The sequence below is a fragment of the Lagenorhynchus albirostris genome, chromosome 2, assembly GCF_949774975.1.
Source record: "Lagenorhynchus albirostris chromosome 2, mLagAlb1.1, whole genome shotgun sequence".
Taxonomy (NCBI): Eukaryota; Metazoa; Chordata; class Mammalia; order Artiodactyla; family Delphinidae; genus Lagenorhynchus; species Lagenorhynchus albirostris.
Genome location: NC_083096.1, coordinates 121,910,017 through 121,929,143, shown reverse-complemented (window position 1 = coordinate 121,929,143; position 19,127 = coordinate 121,910,017). Strand labels below are relative to the sequence as shown.

The window sequence follows — 19,127 nt, the reverse complement described above, 5'->3', positions numbered from 1 at the left end:
TTAGGAAAAAGGAGGCAATGAATATTGATTGCTCCTTCAAAAGGCAATATTGGGCAGTGTCTTGATAAGTGGTGGGATCATGGAAAGATTTCTACGATAGTGTTTTTGAATCTTTTTTTAAGGTCTTGACTCTTTGGATAAACATAAAAATTCACAGTCTGTTAAAATTTTTTTAATTAAAAAATAAAATATAAGTGAAAGCAAATTAAAGAAATTATAATATTCAATTTGCTTTTTCAAACAGCATGTATTTGCATTCTCCCAAACTTCCAGAGATTCTGATTAGCTCCTCCCTGTTAAATCATATCTATATTATTGAAAGAGAAGACAAACATACTCAAAGGCCAATTGGAAGCAGCCCACAGGAAGAAAGTGATTATGGGAAACTGGAAAAGGGTCAGCAGAGGTGATGAGAAAAAAAAAATAGGGCAAAAGCAAATTTGGAGATATTACCCTAGTAAGAGTACATGTACTCAATCTAAGAATGTGTTCCTTCTCTTTTTTCTTTCATTTTTTCAAAATTTCAAGCAAAGTCAAGTATTTCCACCACACTGAAGTCTTTAATCATTGATATCTTTTGTGAAGATAAATTCAGAATTATTTCAACAAGAGGCATGTAGGTGTGAGCAGTTATTTTTACACTGATTAATGGATCCTTTCATTGGCAATGTCTATGACACATGAAGCAGCTTTAGTCCATTAAATTTTTATACCTGGAACTAAATATATTTCGTACTGAAGCCCTGCATAGTTCTTTGTCCTAGAAGAAACCTTAATGTTCTTTGAAGACTACAAAACTGCTTATATTACTTTTATCTTTACAAACACAAACAGGCTATAACAGTTGCTATGTCGGGTTAATTAGGTTTATGAAGAAAAAACTGCTTAGGTAGGCACATTATTAAAATATTTATTTATATGTCTTATTTTCACACTCAGAAACGCTGTCTTCTTTCCAAAGCAAGTTTGGTTCTGCCTTGCAGCTTGATGGGGCACTTCAGGGAGCATTAATATCAGAGTTGGATAGGATATTACAGAAAACAATTTAGTCCAATTCAGAAATATGTCCAATCCCAGAAATACTGGGAAACGTCCAGTATAGGTAAATCTATAGAAACAGAAAGTAGATTAGTCATTGCCTACAGCTGAGGAGGATTGAGATGCCGTAGCTAAAGGTACACTGTTCCTTTCAGGGTTGATGAAAATGGGGGGGCTTCCCTGGTGGCACAGTGGTTGAGAGTCCGCCTGCTGATGCAGGGGACATGGGTTCGTGCCCCGGTCTGGGAAGATCCCACATGCCGCGGAGTGGCTGGGCCCGTAAGCCATGGCCGCTGAGCCTGCGCTGAATATACTAAAAACCAGTGAATCGTACATTTTAAAGGGGGTAATTGTGTCTGTGTGTTATATCTCAATAAAGCTGTTACCAAAAAAAAACAAAAAGGAAAGAAATTGACGTATTACATGATTTTTTATTTTTTGTAATTTTTTTAACATCTTTATTGCAGTATAATTGCTTTACAATGGTGTGTTAGTTTCTGCTTTATAACAAAGTGAATCAGCTATACATATACATGTATCCCCATATCTGAAGTGGGTCTCTTGGAAACAGCATATATAAGGGTCTTGTTTTTGTATCCATTCAGCCAGTCTATGTCTTTTGGTTGGAGCATTTAATTCATTTACATTTAAGGTGGTTATCGATAAGTATGTGCATATTGCCATTTTCTAAATTGTTTTGGGTTTGTTATTGTACGTCTTTTCCTTCTCTTGTGTTTCCTGCATAGAGAAGTTCCTTTAGCATTTGTTGTAAAGCCGGTTTGGTGGTGCTGAATTCTCTTAACCTTTGCTTGTCTGTAAAGGTATTGATTTCTCCGTCAAATCTGAATGAGATTCTTGCTGGGTAGAGTAATCTTGGTTGTAGGTTTTTCCCTTTCATCACTTTAAATATGTCCCTTCTGGCTTGCAGAGTTTCTGCTGAAAGATCAGCTGTTAACCTTATGGGGATTCCCTTGTATGTTATTTGTTGTTTTTCCCTTGCTGCTTTTAATATTTTTTCTTTGTATTTACTTTTTGATAGCTTGATTAATATATGTCTTGGCATGTTTCTCCTTGGGTTTATCCTGTATGGGACTCTGTGCTTCCTGGACTTGACTGACTATGTTTTTCCCATATTAGGGAAGTTTTCAACTATAATGTCTTCAAATATTTTCTCAGTCCCTTTCTTTATCTCTTCTTCTTCTGGGACCCCTATAATTCAAATGTTGGTGCATTTAATGTTGTCCCAGACGTCTCTGAGACTGTCCTCAATTCTTTTCATTCTTTTTTCTTTATTCTTCTCTGCAGTAGTTATTTCCACTATTTAATCTTCCAGGTCACTTATCTGTTCTTCTGCATCAGTTATTCTGCTACTGATTCCTTCTAGAGAATTTTTAATTTCATTTATTGTGCTGTTAATCATTGTTTGCTCTTTAGTTCTTCTAAGTCCTTGTTAAACGTTTCTTGTATTTTCTCCATTCTATTTCCAAGATTTTGGATCATCTTTACTGTCATTACTCTAAATTCTTTTTCAGGTAGATTGCCTATTTCCTCTTCATTTGTTTTGTCTAGTGGGTTTTTGCCTTGCTCCTTCATCTGCTGTATGTTTCTCTGTCTTCTCATTTTGCTAAACTTACTGTGTTTGGGGTCTCCTTTTCACATGCTGCAGCTTTGTAGTTCCCATTTTTTTTGGTGTCTGCCCCCAGTCACTAAGGATGGTTCAGTGGGTTGTGTAGGCTTCCTGGTGGAGGGGACTGGTGCCTGTGTTCTGGTGCATGAGGCTGGATCTTGTCTTTCTGGTGGGCAGGACTGCATCTGGTGGTATGTTTTGGGGTGTCTGTTACCTTATTATGATTTTAAGCAGCCTCTCTGCTAAGGGGTGTGGTGGTGTTCCTGTGTTGCTAGTTGTTTGGCGTAGGGGGTCTAGCACTGTAGCTTGCTGGTCATTGAGTGGAGCTGGGTCTTAACGTTGAGATGGAGATCGCTGGGAGAGCTTTTGGTGTCTGATATTATGTGGACCCGGGAGGTCTCTGGTGGACAAATGTCCTGAACTTGGCTCTCCCACCTCAGAGGCACAGGTCTCACACCCGGCCGGAGCACCAAGACCCTGTCAGCTGCACGGCTTAGAAGAAAAGGGATAATAAAAGAAAGAAAGAAAAAATAAATAAAATAAAATAAAGTTATTAAAATAAAAAAATAAAGTATTTTAAAAATAAAAGAAATTTGAAAAGTAATAAGAAAGAAAGACAAAAGAGAGCAACCAAACCAAAAAACAAATCCACCAATGATAACAAGTGCTCAAAAACTATGCTTAAAAAAAAAAAAAAACCAACCAAAAACACAGACAGACAGAACCCTAGGACAAATGGTAAAAGCAAAGCTATACAGACAAAATCACACAAAGTCCATCGCTTCAATTTTGGGATGATTCGTTGTCTGTTCAGGTATTCCACAGATGCAGGGTACATCATGTTAATTGTGGGATTTAATCCGCTGCTCCAGAGGCTGCTGGGAGAGATTTCCCTTTCTCTTCTTTGTTCGCACAGCTCTCGGGGTTCAGCTTTGGATTTGGCCCCACCTCTGCATGTAGGTTGCCTGAGGGCATCTGTTCTTCGCTCAGACAGGACGGGGTTAAAGGAGCAGCTGATTCGGGGGCTCTGTCTCACTCAGGCCGGGGGTAGGGAGGGGCACGGAATGTGGGGCGAGCCTGCGGCAGCAGAGGCCAGCCTGACATTGCAACAGCCTGAGGCGCGCCGTGCGTTCTCCCAGGAGAGTTGTCCCTGGATCACGGGACCCTGGCAGTGGCGGGCTGCACAGGCTCCCGGGAAGGGAGGTGTGGAGAGTGTCCTGTGCTTGCACACAGGCTTCTTGGTGGCAGCAGCAGCAGCCTTAGCATCTCAGGCCCATCTCTGGGGTCCGCGCTGATAGCCAATGCTCCATCCATCTCTGGAGCTTGGTTATGTGGTGCTATGAATCCCCTCTCCTCGTACACCCCGAAACAAAGAGGCAAGAAAAAATCTATTGCTTATTTGGCAGGTCCAGACTTTCTCCCGGACACACTCCGGCTAGCTGTGACGCACTAGCCCCCTGCAGGCTGTGTTCACGCAGCCAACCCCAGTCCTCTCCCTGCGATCCGACTAAAGCCCGAGCCTCAGCTCCCAGCCCCTAGCCACCCCGGTGGGTGTGCAGACAAGACTCTCGGGCTGGTGAGTGCTGGTCGGCACTGATCCTCTGTGCGGGAATCTCTCCACTTTGCCCTCCGCACCCCTGTTGCTGCGCTCTCCTCCATGACTCCGAAGCTTTACCCCCGCCACCCACAGTCTCCGCCCGCGAAAGGGTTTCCTAGTGTGTGGAAACCTTTCCTTCTTCACGGCTCCCTCCCACTGGTGCAGGTTCCATCCCTATTCTTTTGTTTCTGTTTTTTCTTTTTTCTTTTTCCCCACCCAGGTGCGTGGGGAGTTTCTTGCCTTTTGAGAGGTCTGAGGTCTTCTGCCAGTGTTCAGTAGGTGTTCTGTAGGAGTTGTTCTATATGTAGATGTATTTCTGATGTATTTGTGGGGAGGAAGGTGATCACGTCTTACTCCACCATCTTGAAGGTCTCCCGCATTGCATGATTAAACATCTTAGAGTCAGAGTGGACTGAGACATAAGGTGAATATTCCCATTGAATTAGGTCAGTCTTGGGGACAATACATTTAATATAAATGTATAAATTTGTAAGGATATGGGGTTTACTAACATTTCCACATGGTTTATTCCATTTTGTCCTCATTGCAGTTACATAAGATGGATTAGATCCAGCAGGTATTAGATCCCTTTTCTGTGAAGAGCACATGGTCAAGGCTTGCACATGAAAGGCAAACATTTTGGAGTAGAAGGGTGGTTGGGGGTGGAAGGTAACATATCATTCAGAAAAGCATAGGATTCAGTCAGAGACCTAAGTTCAAATTCCAGGTCAGTTTTGATTTAAATGCACATTAAAAGAAAACATTTTATCATATGGTATGCCTGTTTAGTTCTTGAATAGCAAACTCTGAAAGGGATTTAGGAGTGCAAGAGATTTATGTGGAAGTGACACCTGTGAAAGGAAAAGGAAGGAAGGAAGAAATGTTGGTCAGCAGGAGCTGTCAGACCACAGTGCAGACTTGCTAAAATCTCTGCCAGCCCAGTGGGAGCTCCAGAGCACACATTGCCGTTTAGAGGGGTGTCACATTGAGTGGAAATGGCTAGGTCTTTTTACCACCACCTTTCTCAGTCACTGACTGGGGGCCACCATGAAGAAATCGTAATCTCAGCTCTAATGCTGCAGTGAATCCTGAATGAGCTAGCTGAGGGAAGCTGCCAGCTAACCACCCTCCTGGCACACTTTCTTGAAGGGAGATCTGAGTGGCACATCTCTACATCTTCCAAACATGGGGAGATTCTCATGATTTTATAGTAAATGAAAAAGGGAGATTACCTACCTCTATGTGTAGTATGAGCTCAATTGTGTACATAGTAATTGATGATAAAAATTGTTTCAAACATTGTGATAAATGCATTACATGATTTGATTTAATCCTCACAACTCTATGAGATTCATACTATTATGAACTTCATTTTACAGAAAATAAAAAGAACCCACAGCTCAAGAGGTTAAGAAATGACTTCCAAATGTAGGAAGTGGCCATCAGTATGCAAATACAGGTTTGCTTTGCTGTGCTAATCTGTGCTCTATGTAGTTTTATGAAGGTACATACCTAGGAAAAAGAATGAAAGAAAATAAACACACACATAAATGATAATAGTGATTAATGGTAGGACTACAGGTTATTAAATGTTTATTTATTCCTTTATTTTCTATATTTTCTTCTATGAGATATTTTGATTATCTGTTGAGGCGAAACCAACTACCCCAAACTTAGTCCTATAATACAACAATCATTTTATTATTCTCATGGATTCTCATTTCAGAAATTCAGACAAGACATAGTGGGGATGGCTTGATTCTGCTCTACTGTATTTAGGGCCTTAGCTGAGAAGACATGAATGACTGGGAGTTACTCCATCAGCTGGGGAATTAGAATCCTCTGGAGGCTTCACATGTCTGGTGCCTGGGCTGGGGTGACTATAAGGCTGGTTTTAGATGGGTCATTTGATTGGAGAATCTTTATGTGCTATGTACCTTCTCCATATGGCCTAAGCTTCCTTACAGCATGGTTTCCTCAAGTTAGTCAAACTTCTTACATGGTAGCTCGGAGCTTCAAGAGCAAGTTTTCCAGAAAACAAGGAGGAAGCTATGTGACTTTCTATGGCCTAGCCTTGGAAGAAACATAGCTCACTTCTGCCTTAGTCTTTTTTTATTTTTTAATAGATTTATTATATTTATTTATTTATTGGCTGTGTTGGGTCTTTGCTGCTGCACGCAGGCTTTCTCTCGTTGCAGTGAGTGGGGGCTACTCTTCATTGCAGTGCATGGGCTTCTCATTGCGGTGGCTTCTCTTGTTGCGGAGCACGGGCTGTAGGCACACAGGCTCAGTAGTTGTGACTCACGGGCTCTAGAGCGCAGGCTCAGTAGTTGTGGTTCATGGGCTTAGTTGCTCCACGGCATGTGGGATCTTCCCAGACCAGGGCTTAAACCCGTGTCCCCTGCATTGGCAGGTGGATTCTTAACCACTGTGCCACCAGGGAAGCCCTGCCATACTCTTTTGGTCACAATCCACCCAGGTGCAAGGAGATGGGTCATAGATTTCACATCTAAATCATAAGATTGTAAATGAATGCTTGCTATATTTTAAAACTTCCAGAGGGCATATTTCCATAAACAGAAGAAAGTAAAATTTAAACATTAAATAGTCCCAGTTTAATTTTTATTCTGGAATAGAATTGGCAAAAACATTTGTGTGTGTGTGTGTGTGTGTGTGTGTGTGTGTATGTATGTGTGTGTGTGTGTTTTTAATTTATGTAATTTGGTAGTAGAGAATCTGAGCTCTCTGACACTAATAGCTACTTTTCCTGGAATTATCTATAGTAACAATTACAGAGTTAACAAGAAGCAAGAGAGTAGATTCTGTATTAGAGTTTTATGCATAGGACAAAGTTGGAGTCGATACCAGTACAAAAAATTTTCGTCCATTTACATAAATCTTCAGAGGTCTATTGTACCCCCAATTCTATTTTTCAAGGAGATAGTTGGACTGATTTTTTTGTCCAAGCTTCACCTTTCCACATAAGGATTTTCCTTTGTTTAAAAATAATAAGTATTGTACATGTGAATGCATTACAGAGGCTTATTTACCCCCGCAGTTTAGAATGCTTCTGTGTGGCCCACTGAATAATAATAATGTAAATTTGGCTAGAGAGGGAAAAACCTAAGGGAAAACCTGTCAGTTCCCCAGAATAATATTCCTAATGCAAGTCTTAAGAGTCTTTCTTTTAAAAAACTTGCCCTCAGATACTTTAGTATATTGCAGAGTACAAGTAATAAGCGAGATCAGCTTTATAATATTTAAAATTTGCCTGATGTTTTTATTTTCTATCAATTTCCTTTCCAGGAGATGTGCACTAGATTGCTGAATTTTAAAATTATTCCATCAGGAAACAATATTTCTGTGGAGTAGGGGAGAAATATTTGGGACTTGTCAGTTAAATACAACAAAATACAATAAAATGGTATCCTCTCAACTGTTTCCTTGAGCTTGGCACCAAAGAAAGACCAGTGAAAGCACTATGGAAAGTCAAAAGTGAAGTATGGACTTTGGAATCATACAGACCTGAGTTTGTATCTAGCTCCAACACTTACAAACTACTTAAGGCTCTGCAAGTACTTTAAATTCTTGAAACTGACTGTCATCAACTATAAAATAGGGTTTATAATATTCTTCTCATAGGTAAATTGTGAAGTTGGAAAGAGATGATTTTACTTGGTACTTAACCCATAGTAAATAATTTATAAGTAGCAGTGATTGTTTTGTTACATTTTAGCATAGCTTGGTAAAATTAGAGTTCTATTTTTATAGTACTTAATAAATACTAAGATATATTTAGATCAATCAGAGGTCAGCTTGAGAAATCCAACAAAGATACGAAAGCGTAGTTTATTACTTTTAACTTTTAACCACACTATTTGCCTATTCTGAAGGAATCACAACACTTTCTCTTAAAATCCACAAATTCCAGCTAAATAAAATACAAAGACAGTTGAGGAAAAGATGAACGTGTGTTTACAAGAATCTGCCTGATAGATAAATATTTCATATGCTCCATGATTTTCATATAATTTATTTTAATTTAGCCTAATATGGTACTTGTCATAAGGTAGATGTTCATTAATAAATATTTGTTGAATTAAAGAATATCCATCTTTTTAATGATTTGTATGAGTTCTTCATATATTAAATATACAAACCACTTGTCAGTTTTATATGTTGTGTATATTTCTCCAATTTGCCATTTATCTTATAATATTGTGTTTTTCTAATACTTTTATTTGCTCATACTTCCCTCTATTAAAAAAATGATTTTATGCTTGAAAATACCATCTTCACCTCCCTGCATTTAAATGCCTGTCCATCGGCAAGGAAAAATGTTTTAAGGTGATGGCTTTCCCGTTTATCTAGACTATTCATGTCTTTAGCCCTCCCCATTCAAAATTAAAGGTTATTGGTGAGGTGGGAGTGAATTTCTGTGAATTGTTTTTTTTTTTTTGGAGGAGGCAGAACTAGTAGACGTTTCTTAATTTCCAGTACTGGTTCAGAGCTTTTTTATGTTTTATTCTTTTGATTATTTCCATGAGTAACTAGTGAAGCAGAAGTGAAGTGTGGGGAGGAAGTAAAACGAAAGGAGAAAGAGGAGCTAGACGATGGAGTCAAGTCTATATCTTTTTTGGAACCTATACTGAGTCTGAGACGTCCATGTCTAATGGTAATGAATTTACTTAGTATTGTTTTGCCAGGTACCATTTAAGTGCTTCAGTGTATATGCATTATCAAATCAATTGTGGATATACAGTTTATATATGCATCAAATCAGGTGGATACAGTTGTTGTCCCCTTTTTTTATAACCAAGGAAATTAGTGTAAATGTATTATGTAACTTGCCTTAGATTACATAGTCATTAGCAGAGCTGGTATTCTAACTAGGGACGCTAATTCTAGTACCCACAATCTTAACCCTGCATCGTAAGTATACCAAATTTAACATGTGAAAAACAAAACATTTTATTTCTGCCTCAGAAACTACCTTTTCCTGTTCTTCCCTATCTCTGTGTCATGTCATTCTACTGCTATTTATTGCTCTTGGAAAAATTTGAATACCCAATACAGTGGCCTGCAAAGTCCTACAAGATCAGATATCTTTGACCTTATCTTGCACAATACTTTTTCCTTCTTTTATTTCTTAACCTTATACTCAACACTGGCCTTAAACACACTAAGCTTACTTCCATCTTAGGACTGTTGCACTAGCTATTCCCTGTCATTTAATGGCCATCCTCGAAATTGTGACTTAGATTTCCCCTTTTTGGAATTTACCATTTATCTCAAAGTTTACCTCCTCAGTGAAGCTTTCCCTGACTACTCAATTTAAAGTAGTCATTTTATCATTTGCCTCTTTCCTCTTATAGCCATTGGTACTTTATGACACTGTATATAATATTTTTTTATTTGTTTATTTTCTCTGTCTCCTCTCACATATATACACAGTAAAAATATAAGCTCCATGAAAGCAGGGATTTAACTATCTCTCTCACCTCAGTGTTCCCACTGCTCAAACATTGTTTCAACACATATGTTGTGAGCATATTTATATATTCAAGAAGTTTTTGTTGAGTGTATGAAAGGTTTATTGAAAAGGAGAATGATGTGGTCAAAACTGTGTGTAAGAAAATTTATCTGCTAATAGTGTAGATGATGGACTGCAATGAAAAAAGGCTTAGTCAAGGAGACCATTCAGGAGGCTATGTAGGGTGATGTTGGAAATAAGGAGAAGAAATGTGAGAGGTACTAGTGAGTCAAAACCAGCAGAATTCTGAAACTGATTGAGTTGAAGTGACTCAAGGTCAGTTGGAATAAGAAAGTGCCATTAATGTGAATAAGGAATGCTAGGAGATGATAGGTCACACTTGGGAAATTATGAATGGTATTCACAAGAGCGCTTTTGAATTTTTAATTTGAGATGCCATTGGTATGCAGGATATATGGAATTTAGACTTAACAGAGAAGTCAGGACCAAAAATGAAGTTATCAGATTGTATAAGAATTACCAAAGGTGGCAATTAGAATGAGAAAATAGCTTAGGGCTAAGTTCCTAAATCAGTCAATTTTTGGAGACAGAAAGGATATAGATAAAATTAGCTTACCTCAGTGGAAAAAATGCTGGGTTTTTTTTGTCTGTTTGTTTGGTTTTTTTAGAATGGAGAAAACGTTAAGTCTGTAAACTGAGTAGAGGGAGGCAATGGAAGAGTAAAGGAAGATGAAATCTTTAACTTTCTTGCTAGAGCAGGTGTAGAGTGGAAGATTTGGAAACTATAACATTAATTTTTTTATATGAAGTTCTTTGCTAAAGTTTTTCAATTTTTATAACTTCTCAACCTTCACTTATGTGTGACAGCATTAAGAAATCAAACTTCATTTTTTAATGGAAGGATTTTCTTTTTTTTTTTTTTTTTTGCGGTACGCGGGCCTCTCACTGTTGTGGCCTCTCCCGTTGCGGAGCACAGGCTCCGGACGCGCAGGCTTAGTGGCCATGGCTTACGGGCCCAGCCGCTCCGCGGCATGTGGGATCTTCCCAGACCAGGGCACGAACCCGTGTCCCCTGCATCGGCAGGCGGACTCTCAACCACTGCGCCACCAGGGAAGCCCTGGAAGGATTTTCTTAACTGACAGTATTTGAAATTTTATGTATATGCATAAATGCAATGCCTATCCCATGAAGACTTGATTTTCTTGCCACTGGGTGTGTTTGAGATATTGATGGGCCAAGTATTATAGAAGTTGTGGTTTGAATTCTCACTTTGAGGGAGAGAGTTAAACATGAAGAGCTTTCTTTGCATTCCCTTCCAGATCTGGAGTTTTGTGAATATGTGGCCCTCCCCATTACTCTTTTGAGTGTTCTGACTTATAAAATGAGGTTTATAGTAGTTATTTTTCATAGGATTACTTAGAGAAATATTTAATTCATTTTTTATCAACAACTATTTTTGAAGTCTCCATGTGCCAGGTTTAAATAAGTTAATGGGTATGAAAGTTTAATTACATAATAAAAATTCAATGAATGTTAATTTCTATTAATATTATTAAAAAGCACCATGTCTCTCCAAAGATAGAAATACAGTGCAAATAATAGTGTGAAGAAAGGAAGGATTATTTTGGTCATTGCATAAAGTATTCTAATTTAAATGCTCAAGCAATGTTTCAAACATTTTCACTGAGCGAAAACATTTTAATGAGTCAAGTTAAGAAAGACACTACTGATTAATTACATATAGAGCCCATGACAGTATGTCGTTAATTATGTATAGGACCCATGACACATATGTGTTAGAGAAAAATCAAGTACTGAACTACCATGAAGTGGCCCACTGCAGCCAGTTCAATAGTGCAGTTTCTGGAGAAAGCACATTTATTGGAGTGACCTACATGTACGTTTGAGTTGAGTTTGCAAGAGCCTCACCATAGGTAAATGTCCTTTCTGTCTTTCATGGTCAAGTGGTAGAAGATTGATTATAATTGAACAGCCTGTCATCTGTTCCTACATTTCAACCATCTGAGAGCTGCTCTTTGCTTTCTCATGTGCTCTTGTGCCAGAAATCACACTTAAGTTTTCTTTGAGCGCCTAAATTGGCTGACAGTCAGGGAATCAATATATCCTGTTGCACAGTGTTCAAAGCTGCTATTGAGAGAAAAGTAACACTAAAGATGTGTTTCCTTGCAGGATAGTGCAGAATTGATCACTTCTCTGCTTCACAGTGGAGCTGACATACAGCAGGTTGGGTATGGCGGCCTCACTGCCCTGCATATTGCTACAATTGCTGGTCACCTGGAGGTAAGTCATATCTTGGCCACCTGTGAAAACAAACCTACCTCTTTGGATTCTTGTTTTCAAATGGTGGCTTTTGAGATTCTAGGGGTTGGTTTAATTTTAACTAATGAACACACACACATTTCTTTTGGGGTTCAAATTAAGCTATATAAATATTCTTTTGATAGTAAATTCAGTCTATTTTGTAACAGTGTAATCAAACATCAATTAATATAAAGATGGCTGGATATACAGAGGCTATATAGCAGTGATTAAAAGCATAGGTATTGGAGTCAGGCAACTGTTTCCACCACTTGCTATATTTACCTCAAGCAAGTTACTGTACCTTCAGACACCTCTGTTTTCCTCATTTATAAAATAGAAATAGTGATAAGCCTATTGTAATGATTAAATTAGATAATCGGTATAAAGCACTTTGCAGATTGCTTCATTCATGGTAAGGACTCAATGAAAAATTATTCATTAATTCATTCACGTGTGCATTATTTGATTTATTAAGCATCTGTTGTGTGCCAGATACTGTTCTAGTTACTGAGGTGAGAGTAGCAATTAAAACAGGCAATTGTTTGAAATTTAGTTGTAGTGTTGTCTATCCCTCTAGGTGTACACAAAGCACCGAGCTGATCTCCCTGTGCTAGGCGGCTCCTTCCCACTAGCTATCTATAAGGAAACGATAAGGAAAAAACAAACAATAAGGAAAAAATATTGTATAATGTTAGTAGTGAGTACAAGAAAAATAATAAAATGAGGTAAAATGAAAGCAGAGTGAAGAAGTGGGCACCATTTTAAATAAGCTATATAGTGAAGCTATCATTAATATATATAGTAGTATCTGCAAAGGCCCTGGGGCAGAAAATAGCTAAGTGTATTGGAGGGGCATGAGTGAGCCAAAGTCACTAGTGTATATGGGCTGGAGGCAGAGTGATGGAGACAAAGTCAGGTGATGGTTACAAACAAGATTGCAGTGTTTTAAAGGCCAGAGGAGGGACTCTGGCTCTTATCTTAAACTTAATTGTTGAGATATTAATTTCATGTACGCAGAGCACTTTAATTTACATTGTTTATTTAATTTACTGAACATATCCTCATGAAATAGTTTTTATTGTCACTGCCATTTAGTAGTTATAAAACAAAGGCTCTGTACAGTAATTGTTTTTACAGATTACAAAGCCATTGAGAAAAAAAAGCCATGTCTGGAATCTTGGTCATTTTACTCAAACTTCCATGATTTTCACACTCTATTAATTGTGGTAATCACATGTAAGCTCAACAGTGTAATAAATAAGCAGTCTTATGTCTTCATTATTAAGTAGTTATCTATTTCTCCCTTTTAGTCATGTTGCAAGTTAAAGTGTACTTTCCTCACTTGCACACACATGCACAATTGTGAACAAATAGAGCTGCATATAAAATCATAAATAAAACCTGTAAAATAGGTGTGAGTCATCCCTCTTAACAGTGTAAAGTTGAAGGGCTCTTCATTCAATAAATATTAATATATCTCAATGGGAGCGAAATAGTTTCCTTCATGTTGACATTTCCACTCCTTACTATATTTCCCTGAAAATAAATTATCTTATTTCCCAGAAAATAAATCTTTCTTATGAAATTTATTATAAATATAAATGAATTTGTATTACTTATTAGGAGAGGGGAAATCCCATTAGAATCACTTAAATGTAAATGGTTTCCAAAAAAGAAACCGAGGTTAGTGATAAAGGGAAGGTAATTATATGAAGTCTGGGTAGAAGAATTAATGAGGTAGACATTAAGTCCCAGTGACTAACACATTCAACCTCTTAATGCCAGGAAAATGACAGAAGTTTGTTTTTTTTTTTAACATCTTTTTGGAGTATAATTGCTTTACAATGGTGTGTTAGTTTCTGCTGTATAACAAAGTGAATCAGCTATATGTATACATATATCCCCATATCTCCTCCCTCTTGTGTCTCCCTCCCACCCTCCCTATCCCATCCCTCTAGGTGTACACAAAGCACCGAGCTGATCTCCCTGTGCTAGGCGGCTGCTTCCCACTAGCTATCTATTTTACATTTGGTAGTGTATATATGTCCATGCCACTCTCTCACTTCGTCCCAGCTTACCCTTCCCCCTCCCCATGTCCTCAAGTCTATTCTCTATGTCTGCATCTTTATTCCTGTCCTTCCCCTAGGTTCTTCAGAACCTTTTATTTTTTTTTAGATTCCATATATATGTGTTAGCATATGGTATTTGTTCTTCTCTTTGTGACTGACTTCACTTTGTCTGACAGTCTCTAGGTCCATCCACCTCACTACAAATAACTCAATTTTGTTTCTTTATGGCTGAGTAATATTCCATTGTATATATGTACCACATATTCTTTTCAGAATATGTTTTGCAAAACAAAATCCTTTTTGTCTAGTACTGAGCTAATCACATTTTTGAGTGATAGAATTATAACAGGGTCAAAAACAAGGTGGTTAAGAGCTTGGTCTCTTCATCTCCTATTCAAATAACTGTTTTCTTGCTTTATCATAGTATGGAAGGAGATACTATATTGATTCTACCAGCCTTAGGGCAGATTTTACCAAAATAATTCCAAATAGATCTCTACTCTTGTCTCATGGTTCTCCATGGGTTCTCCAACTTCCTTCATTAGCTCTGATATAACATTTAATGACTTTTATAGTCAATCATGGATACTGCATAAAGCAGGTATGTATACGTTAGTCTTTATTCTCTTCTTATCTAATGAGCTAATTAAGTTACAGATCATATAGGAAAATGGTATCCAAAAAACCTGAAAGCATCATATTCAAAATACAGAATTTTTTAATTTGAAATATTTCCTTCACAGCTGTTAATTGCAATACCCACTTTTAATGCATTTCCCCACACACACACTCATTCATCCATTTAGCAAATATTTTTGAGCCTCTACTTTTTCCATAACATTGTGCTAGAATATGGGAATGATACAAGAAAATAAGGCATAGATTTTCCCCCTAAAGACTTTATAGTGTAGCTGGACACACAAAATAAATACACAAGAAAGTTTATATAAGCAATTCAAAAGTAAAATATCAATATAGTCATAACTATAGAAGAGAAAGAGTCAAAGATCAGAGTGGGTTTGATATTAGGAATAATTAGAAATATGATCATTACATAGCAAGGAATGGCAAAGAACACAAATTTAGAAGTGTTAGGATTTTACTGGGAATAGAGATCAAGGTGAACTAGAAGATTTAGGGAAGGATTTATGAGAGGTGGTTTGAAATTGGGCTGAACTTTGAAAAGTGGTAAGAACTGGACATAGAAAAGAAGAGGAATCATGTCTAAAACTGAGGACAAATGAGTCGAGTACATTTAGGGGAGAGTGAATAGAATGATAGCATGAAACAGATTGTGAAGGGTCCTTGTAGGATGTTAGGAATGGACCAGATTAAAGAAACCGAAGGGCTTCCCTGGTGGCGCAATGGTTGAGAGTCCACCTGCCGATGCAGGGGACACAGGTTCGTGCCCCAATCCGCAAAGATCCCACATGCCGCGGAGCTGCTGGCCCGTGAGCCATGGCCGCTGAGCCTGCGCGTCCAGAGCCTGTGCTCCACAACGGGAGAGGCCACAACAGTGAGAGGCCCGTGTACCGCAAAAAAAAGAAAAAAAAAAAAGAAACTGAAAATGGAAGTCCAAGGAGTTTAACTCAATTCAATAAGTAACTATTATAGTTTATGATGTACAATACACAAGACTATATGGTGTGGTAGATAAACAGATGAATAAAACACAGAAGTTCCCACACTTAAAGACACTTACAGCCAATAGGATTTTTTTCCACTAGGAAATGAGGAGCCATTGAGACTTTTTGAGCAAGAGAATGATTGGAGACATGATAAATAATGTGTTGAAGAGGATTTCTCTGACTTCAGTATTTAGTGTGGATTCCAGAGTGATGATATGATGATTAAATAGACAAAGATAAAGGATTGGATAAAGGATTTAATTCTGAGGAAAAACCAGTTACCTCCAGACACGTTGATTTGCTGATCACATACAAGTTTTCAAACTATGTTTGTTAATCATTTAAAAATATACAACTAGTATTCAGTGGAGAAGTTGGGACTTAATGAAAGTTTTTGGAAATTATATGTGATATTTGCAGCCATAACAGTAGCTGAAATTTGGCCAAGGGCTAAGCCTAAGAGAACATCCACAGAGACTTTAGGAATTACTGAATAGCCATTGAGGAGACAAAGAAGGATTGGTCAGAGTGGTGTGAGGGAAACAAGGATAATATAGTCTCACAATAATTAAGGGTATAGAGAGTTTCAATAGATAAAGATCCTGGGTATCATATGGTGTAGAAATGTTGAGTGCAATAGGGTAAAATATACATAATAGTATTTATTTGCTATACCAAAAATTTAGATGCTTATTCCACTCCTAGTTTTTACTCTTGGTTAGCAGGAATGGTGGCAATGGATCAGTGGGAGTTTCCTTTCATTAGTAGTCACTTTCCTTTATTGCCCACATTTTTCTATGAAACAATAACTGATGCTAAGTCTGACAGGCCTCTTTGTCTACGCATATCAAATTCAGACCCTCCATTAGTGTCTCAAGTGTGTTTGTCCTCCCATAATTGTAAATTCTATTAAACAATTTTACAATAAAATTTACATTGACTAGGCAGCTGTCTTCTTCAATAATAGAGGAGAACACGTGCTGCAAACTCCTAGACATGCTGACTGCAATTTGAGACTCAGATTTAGATTTACTGTGCTCTGAAAAGCAGGCAAATATTGGTTGTCCTGAGTCTCACTACTTCTCCCTGACTAATTTATCCATCTATCAATACATATGCATGTGCTGCTTTATGCAAGGCCAGAGATTCTGTCGACAATCAATAAACATGCATTAAACTCTCTTCTCCCCTTTGAGTCCAGAGGGTACATGAGTCATATACTCTCTCAAGCATGGAAAATGAGAACAATTAACTAACATGTGATAGTGTTTTATCATTCACATACGTTTGTCGTTTGGTTCACCTGTGAGATAGTTACCTTTAGACTCAGTTTACCAGTGAGGAAACTGAGGATTGAAGAAGTTAAATGACTTCCACAGGACCATGCAGATAATAAATAAATGAGATGGATAGGACTCAAACCTGGTTATCTGACTTCACATCTGTAGTTTTGTAATTAAAAAAAACAATTACTCCCTTATGACTCTTGTATGTATTGCTGAAACAGGGCTTGCAGCCATAAGACACCAAACAAGTATTGAGAAAACAAAACAGAAACTGAATATGTTACTATCTAAGGCCCAGATATTGCTACATGTACAATTAAAGCAATATTAATTGATTCAAGTATAACTGTATATGGCACTTAGTAAATGGGCATAAGAACCCATGGAGATATAATGCATGTATGTGAGCATTCAATACACACATACCCTCACATGCACACACATACATACACCCCAAGTGTATACACCCCACTTCATACTTAGTCTCGAGTATCTCTTTTAAAAGCTGTTACACTTTGGTGTTTCACGCAGTTGTTTCTGCAGTTATCAGGAGACAAATCAATTATGTGTAGCTTTAGGCAACTGAATAGCAAAGAGAAAAGCATGTCTGGGATGATGCAATATATAATGTATAGGAACTATGGAGTGTTTTCTTTTTCACAGAAAGGCATAGTTTCATATATACTTTGTGCAGGTGATAATATTATTTTCATAGTTGAATTTATTCTATCCTACCTCATCCCATTTTTGGATTGTAAGCACTTACTCAAGCACTGCTTCACAAATGCTTCCCAGTTCTTTTGGAATTTATATCTGATTTCAAGGAAATGTTGTTGATGTTGTTCCAGTTCATTCTTAACTAAATCATCTGAATGTTTCAGGAGAGAGTTTTGTATACCAAGAAGCTTCTGACCCTGTTATTTCTTTTAAAATGGCTTGAGTTTTCTTTCCAAAGGCACAAACAAGTGAATTCTTGGAATTATAAAATGTGGTTTCTCTCTCTCTCTCTCTCTCTCTCTCTCTCTCTCTCCCCCTTTTAAAGAGATAATATACTCATGAGTTTTATAGCTTAAGAGTATCAGATATGCCTCCAGTTTATAACTAGGCAATAATCCCTTATGAACTTCATCTGGAATCAGAAAACTGACTTCATCTTCATTCGAAATTTTATCCTCATTTCCCAGATGAAAAAACTGAGGCAGAGAGGAGTTATGTAACTTGTCCAAGGTGACAGAGGTAATAATTGGAAGAGTGGGTGTTTACATGCTGTGTGGTGTCAGAGCCAGCTCTCACAATGCTACACTGCCCTTCTTTTAATCCAAACAGCAACTTCTCAGCCCACCTGACCAGAATTTAAGCTTTGGAAGTGGTAGATAGAAACTTAGAATTTAAATGTCAGGGAAATGTGCTCTATTCTCAGCTCTGAATTGTCTCAAAGACTAAGCACATCAAGGTATTCTGGTGCCTCTTTATATGAAACCCATTCTTCTAAGCTCTATTCCTTATCTCTGATATTTCTGCATTACATTTTTAAATAGCTTTGTTGAGATAAAATTTATATGCCACGTAGGTCACCCATTTAAATGTACAATTCAATGGTTTTTTTAGCAAATTCACAGAATTGTATAATCATCACTATAATTTTAGAACATGTTTATCACCCAAAAGGAAACGTAATATCCAATAGCCATCAGTCCCATCTACCCTTCACTGCTTAGACCTAGACAACCACTAACATACTGTCCATCTCTATAGTTTTGGCTATTCTAGACATTTCATATAAATGGAATCATAAAATATGTGATCTTTTGTGATTGACTTCTTTTATTTAGCATAACATTTTCAAGGTTTATTTATTTCAACAGGGTTTGTTTATATCAGAATCATGTTATAATTATAAATGCCTTTATTTAGCAAAACAGCAAAATGTATACAGTTCAACCAGTAGTGTAACTGGAGTTCTTTTCAACTACTCCTCTATTTTCATTATAAATTGATGCTGGAAGAAAAATTTCAACTAAACCTTCAGGTTCTAAACCTGCATTATGTAGTCACAGCATGTGTTC

General features: G+C 37.6%; 1 protein-coding gene across 1 annotated transcript in view; it reads left to right on the top strand.

Moving 5' to 3' along the window:
* The window catches only part of TNNI3K (TNNI3 interacting kinase), a 287,754-nt gene that overhangs the window by 21,259 nt on the left and 247,368 nt on the right, over positions 1-19,127 (top strand). Inside the window, exon 5 of the mRNA XM_060142530.1 lies at positions 11,947-12,057. Coding sequence (XP_059998513.1) covers positions 11,947-12,057 — 111 coding nt within the window. The remainder of the gene's footprint in view (positions 1-11,946; positions 12,058-19,127) is intronic.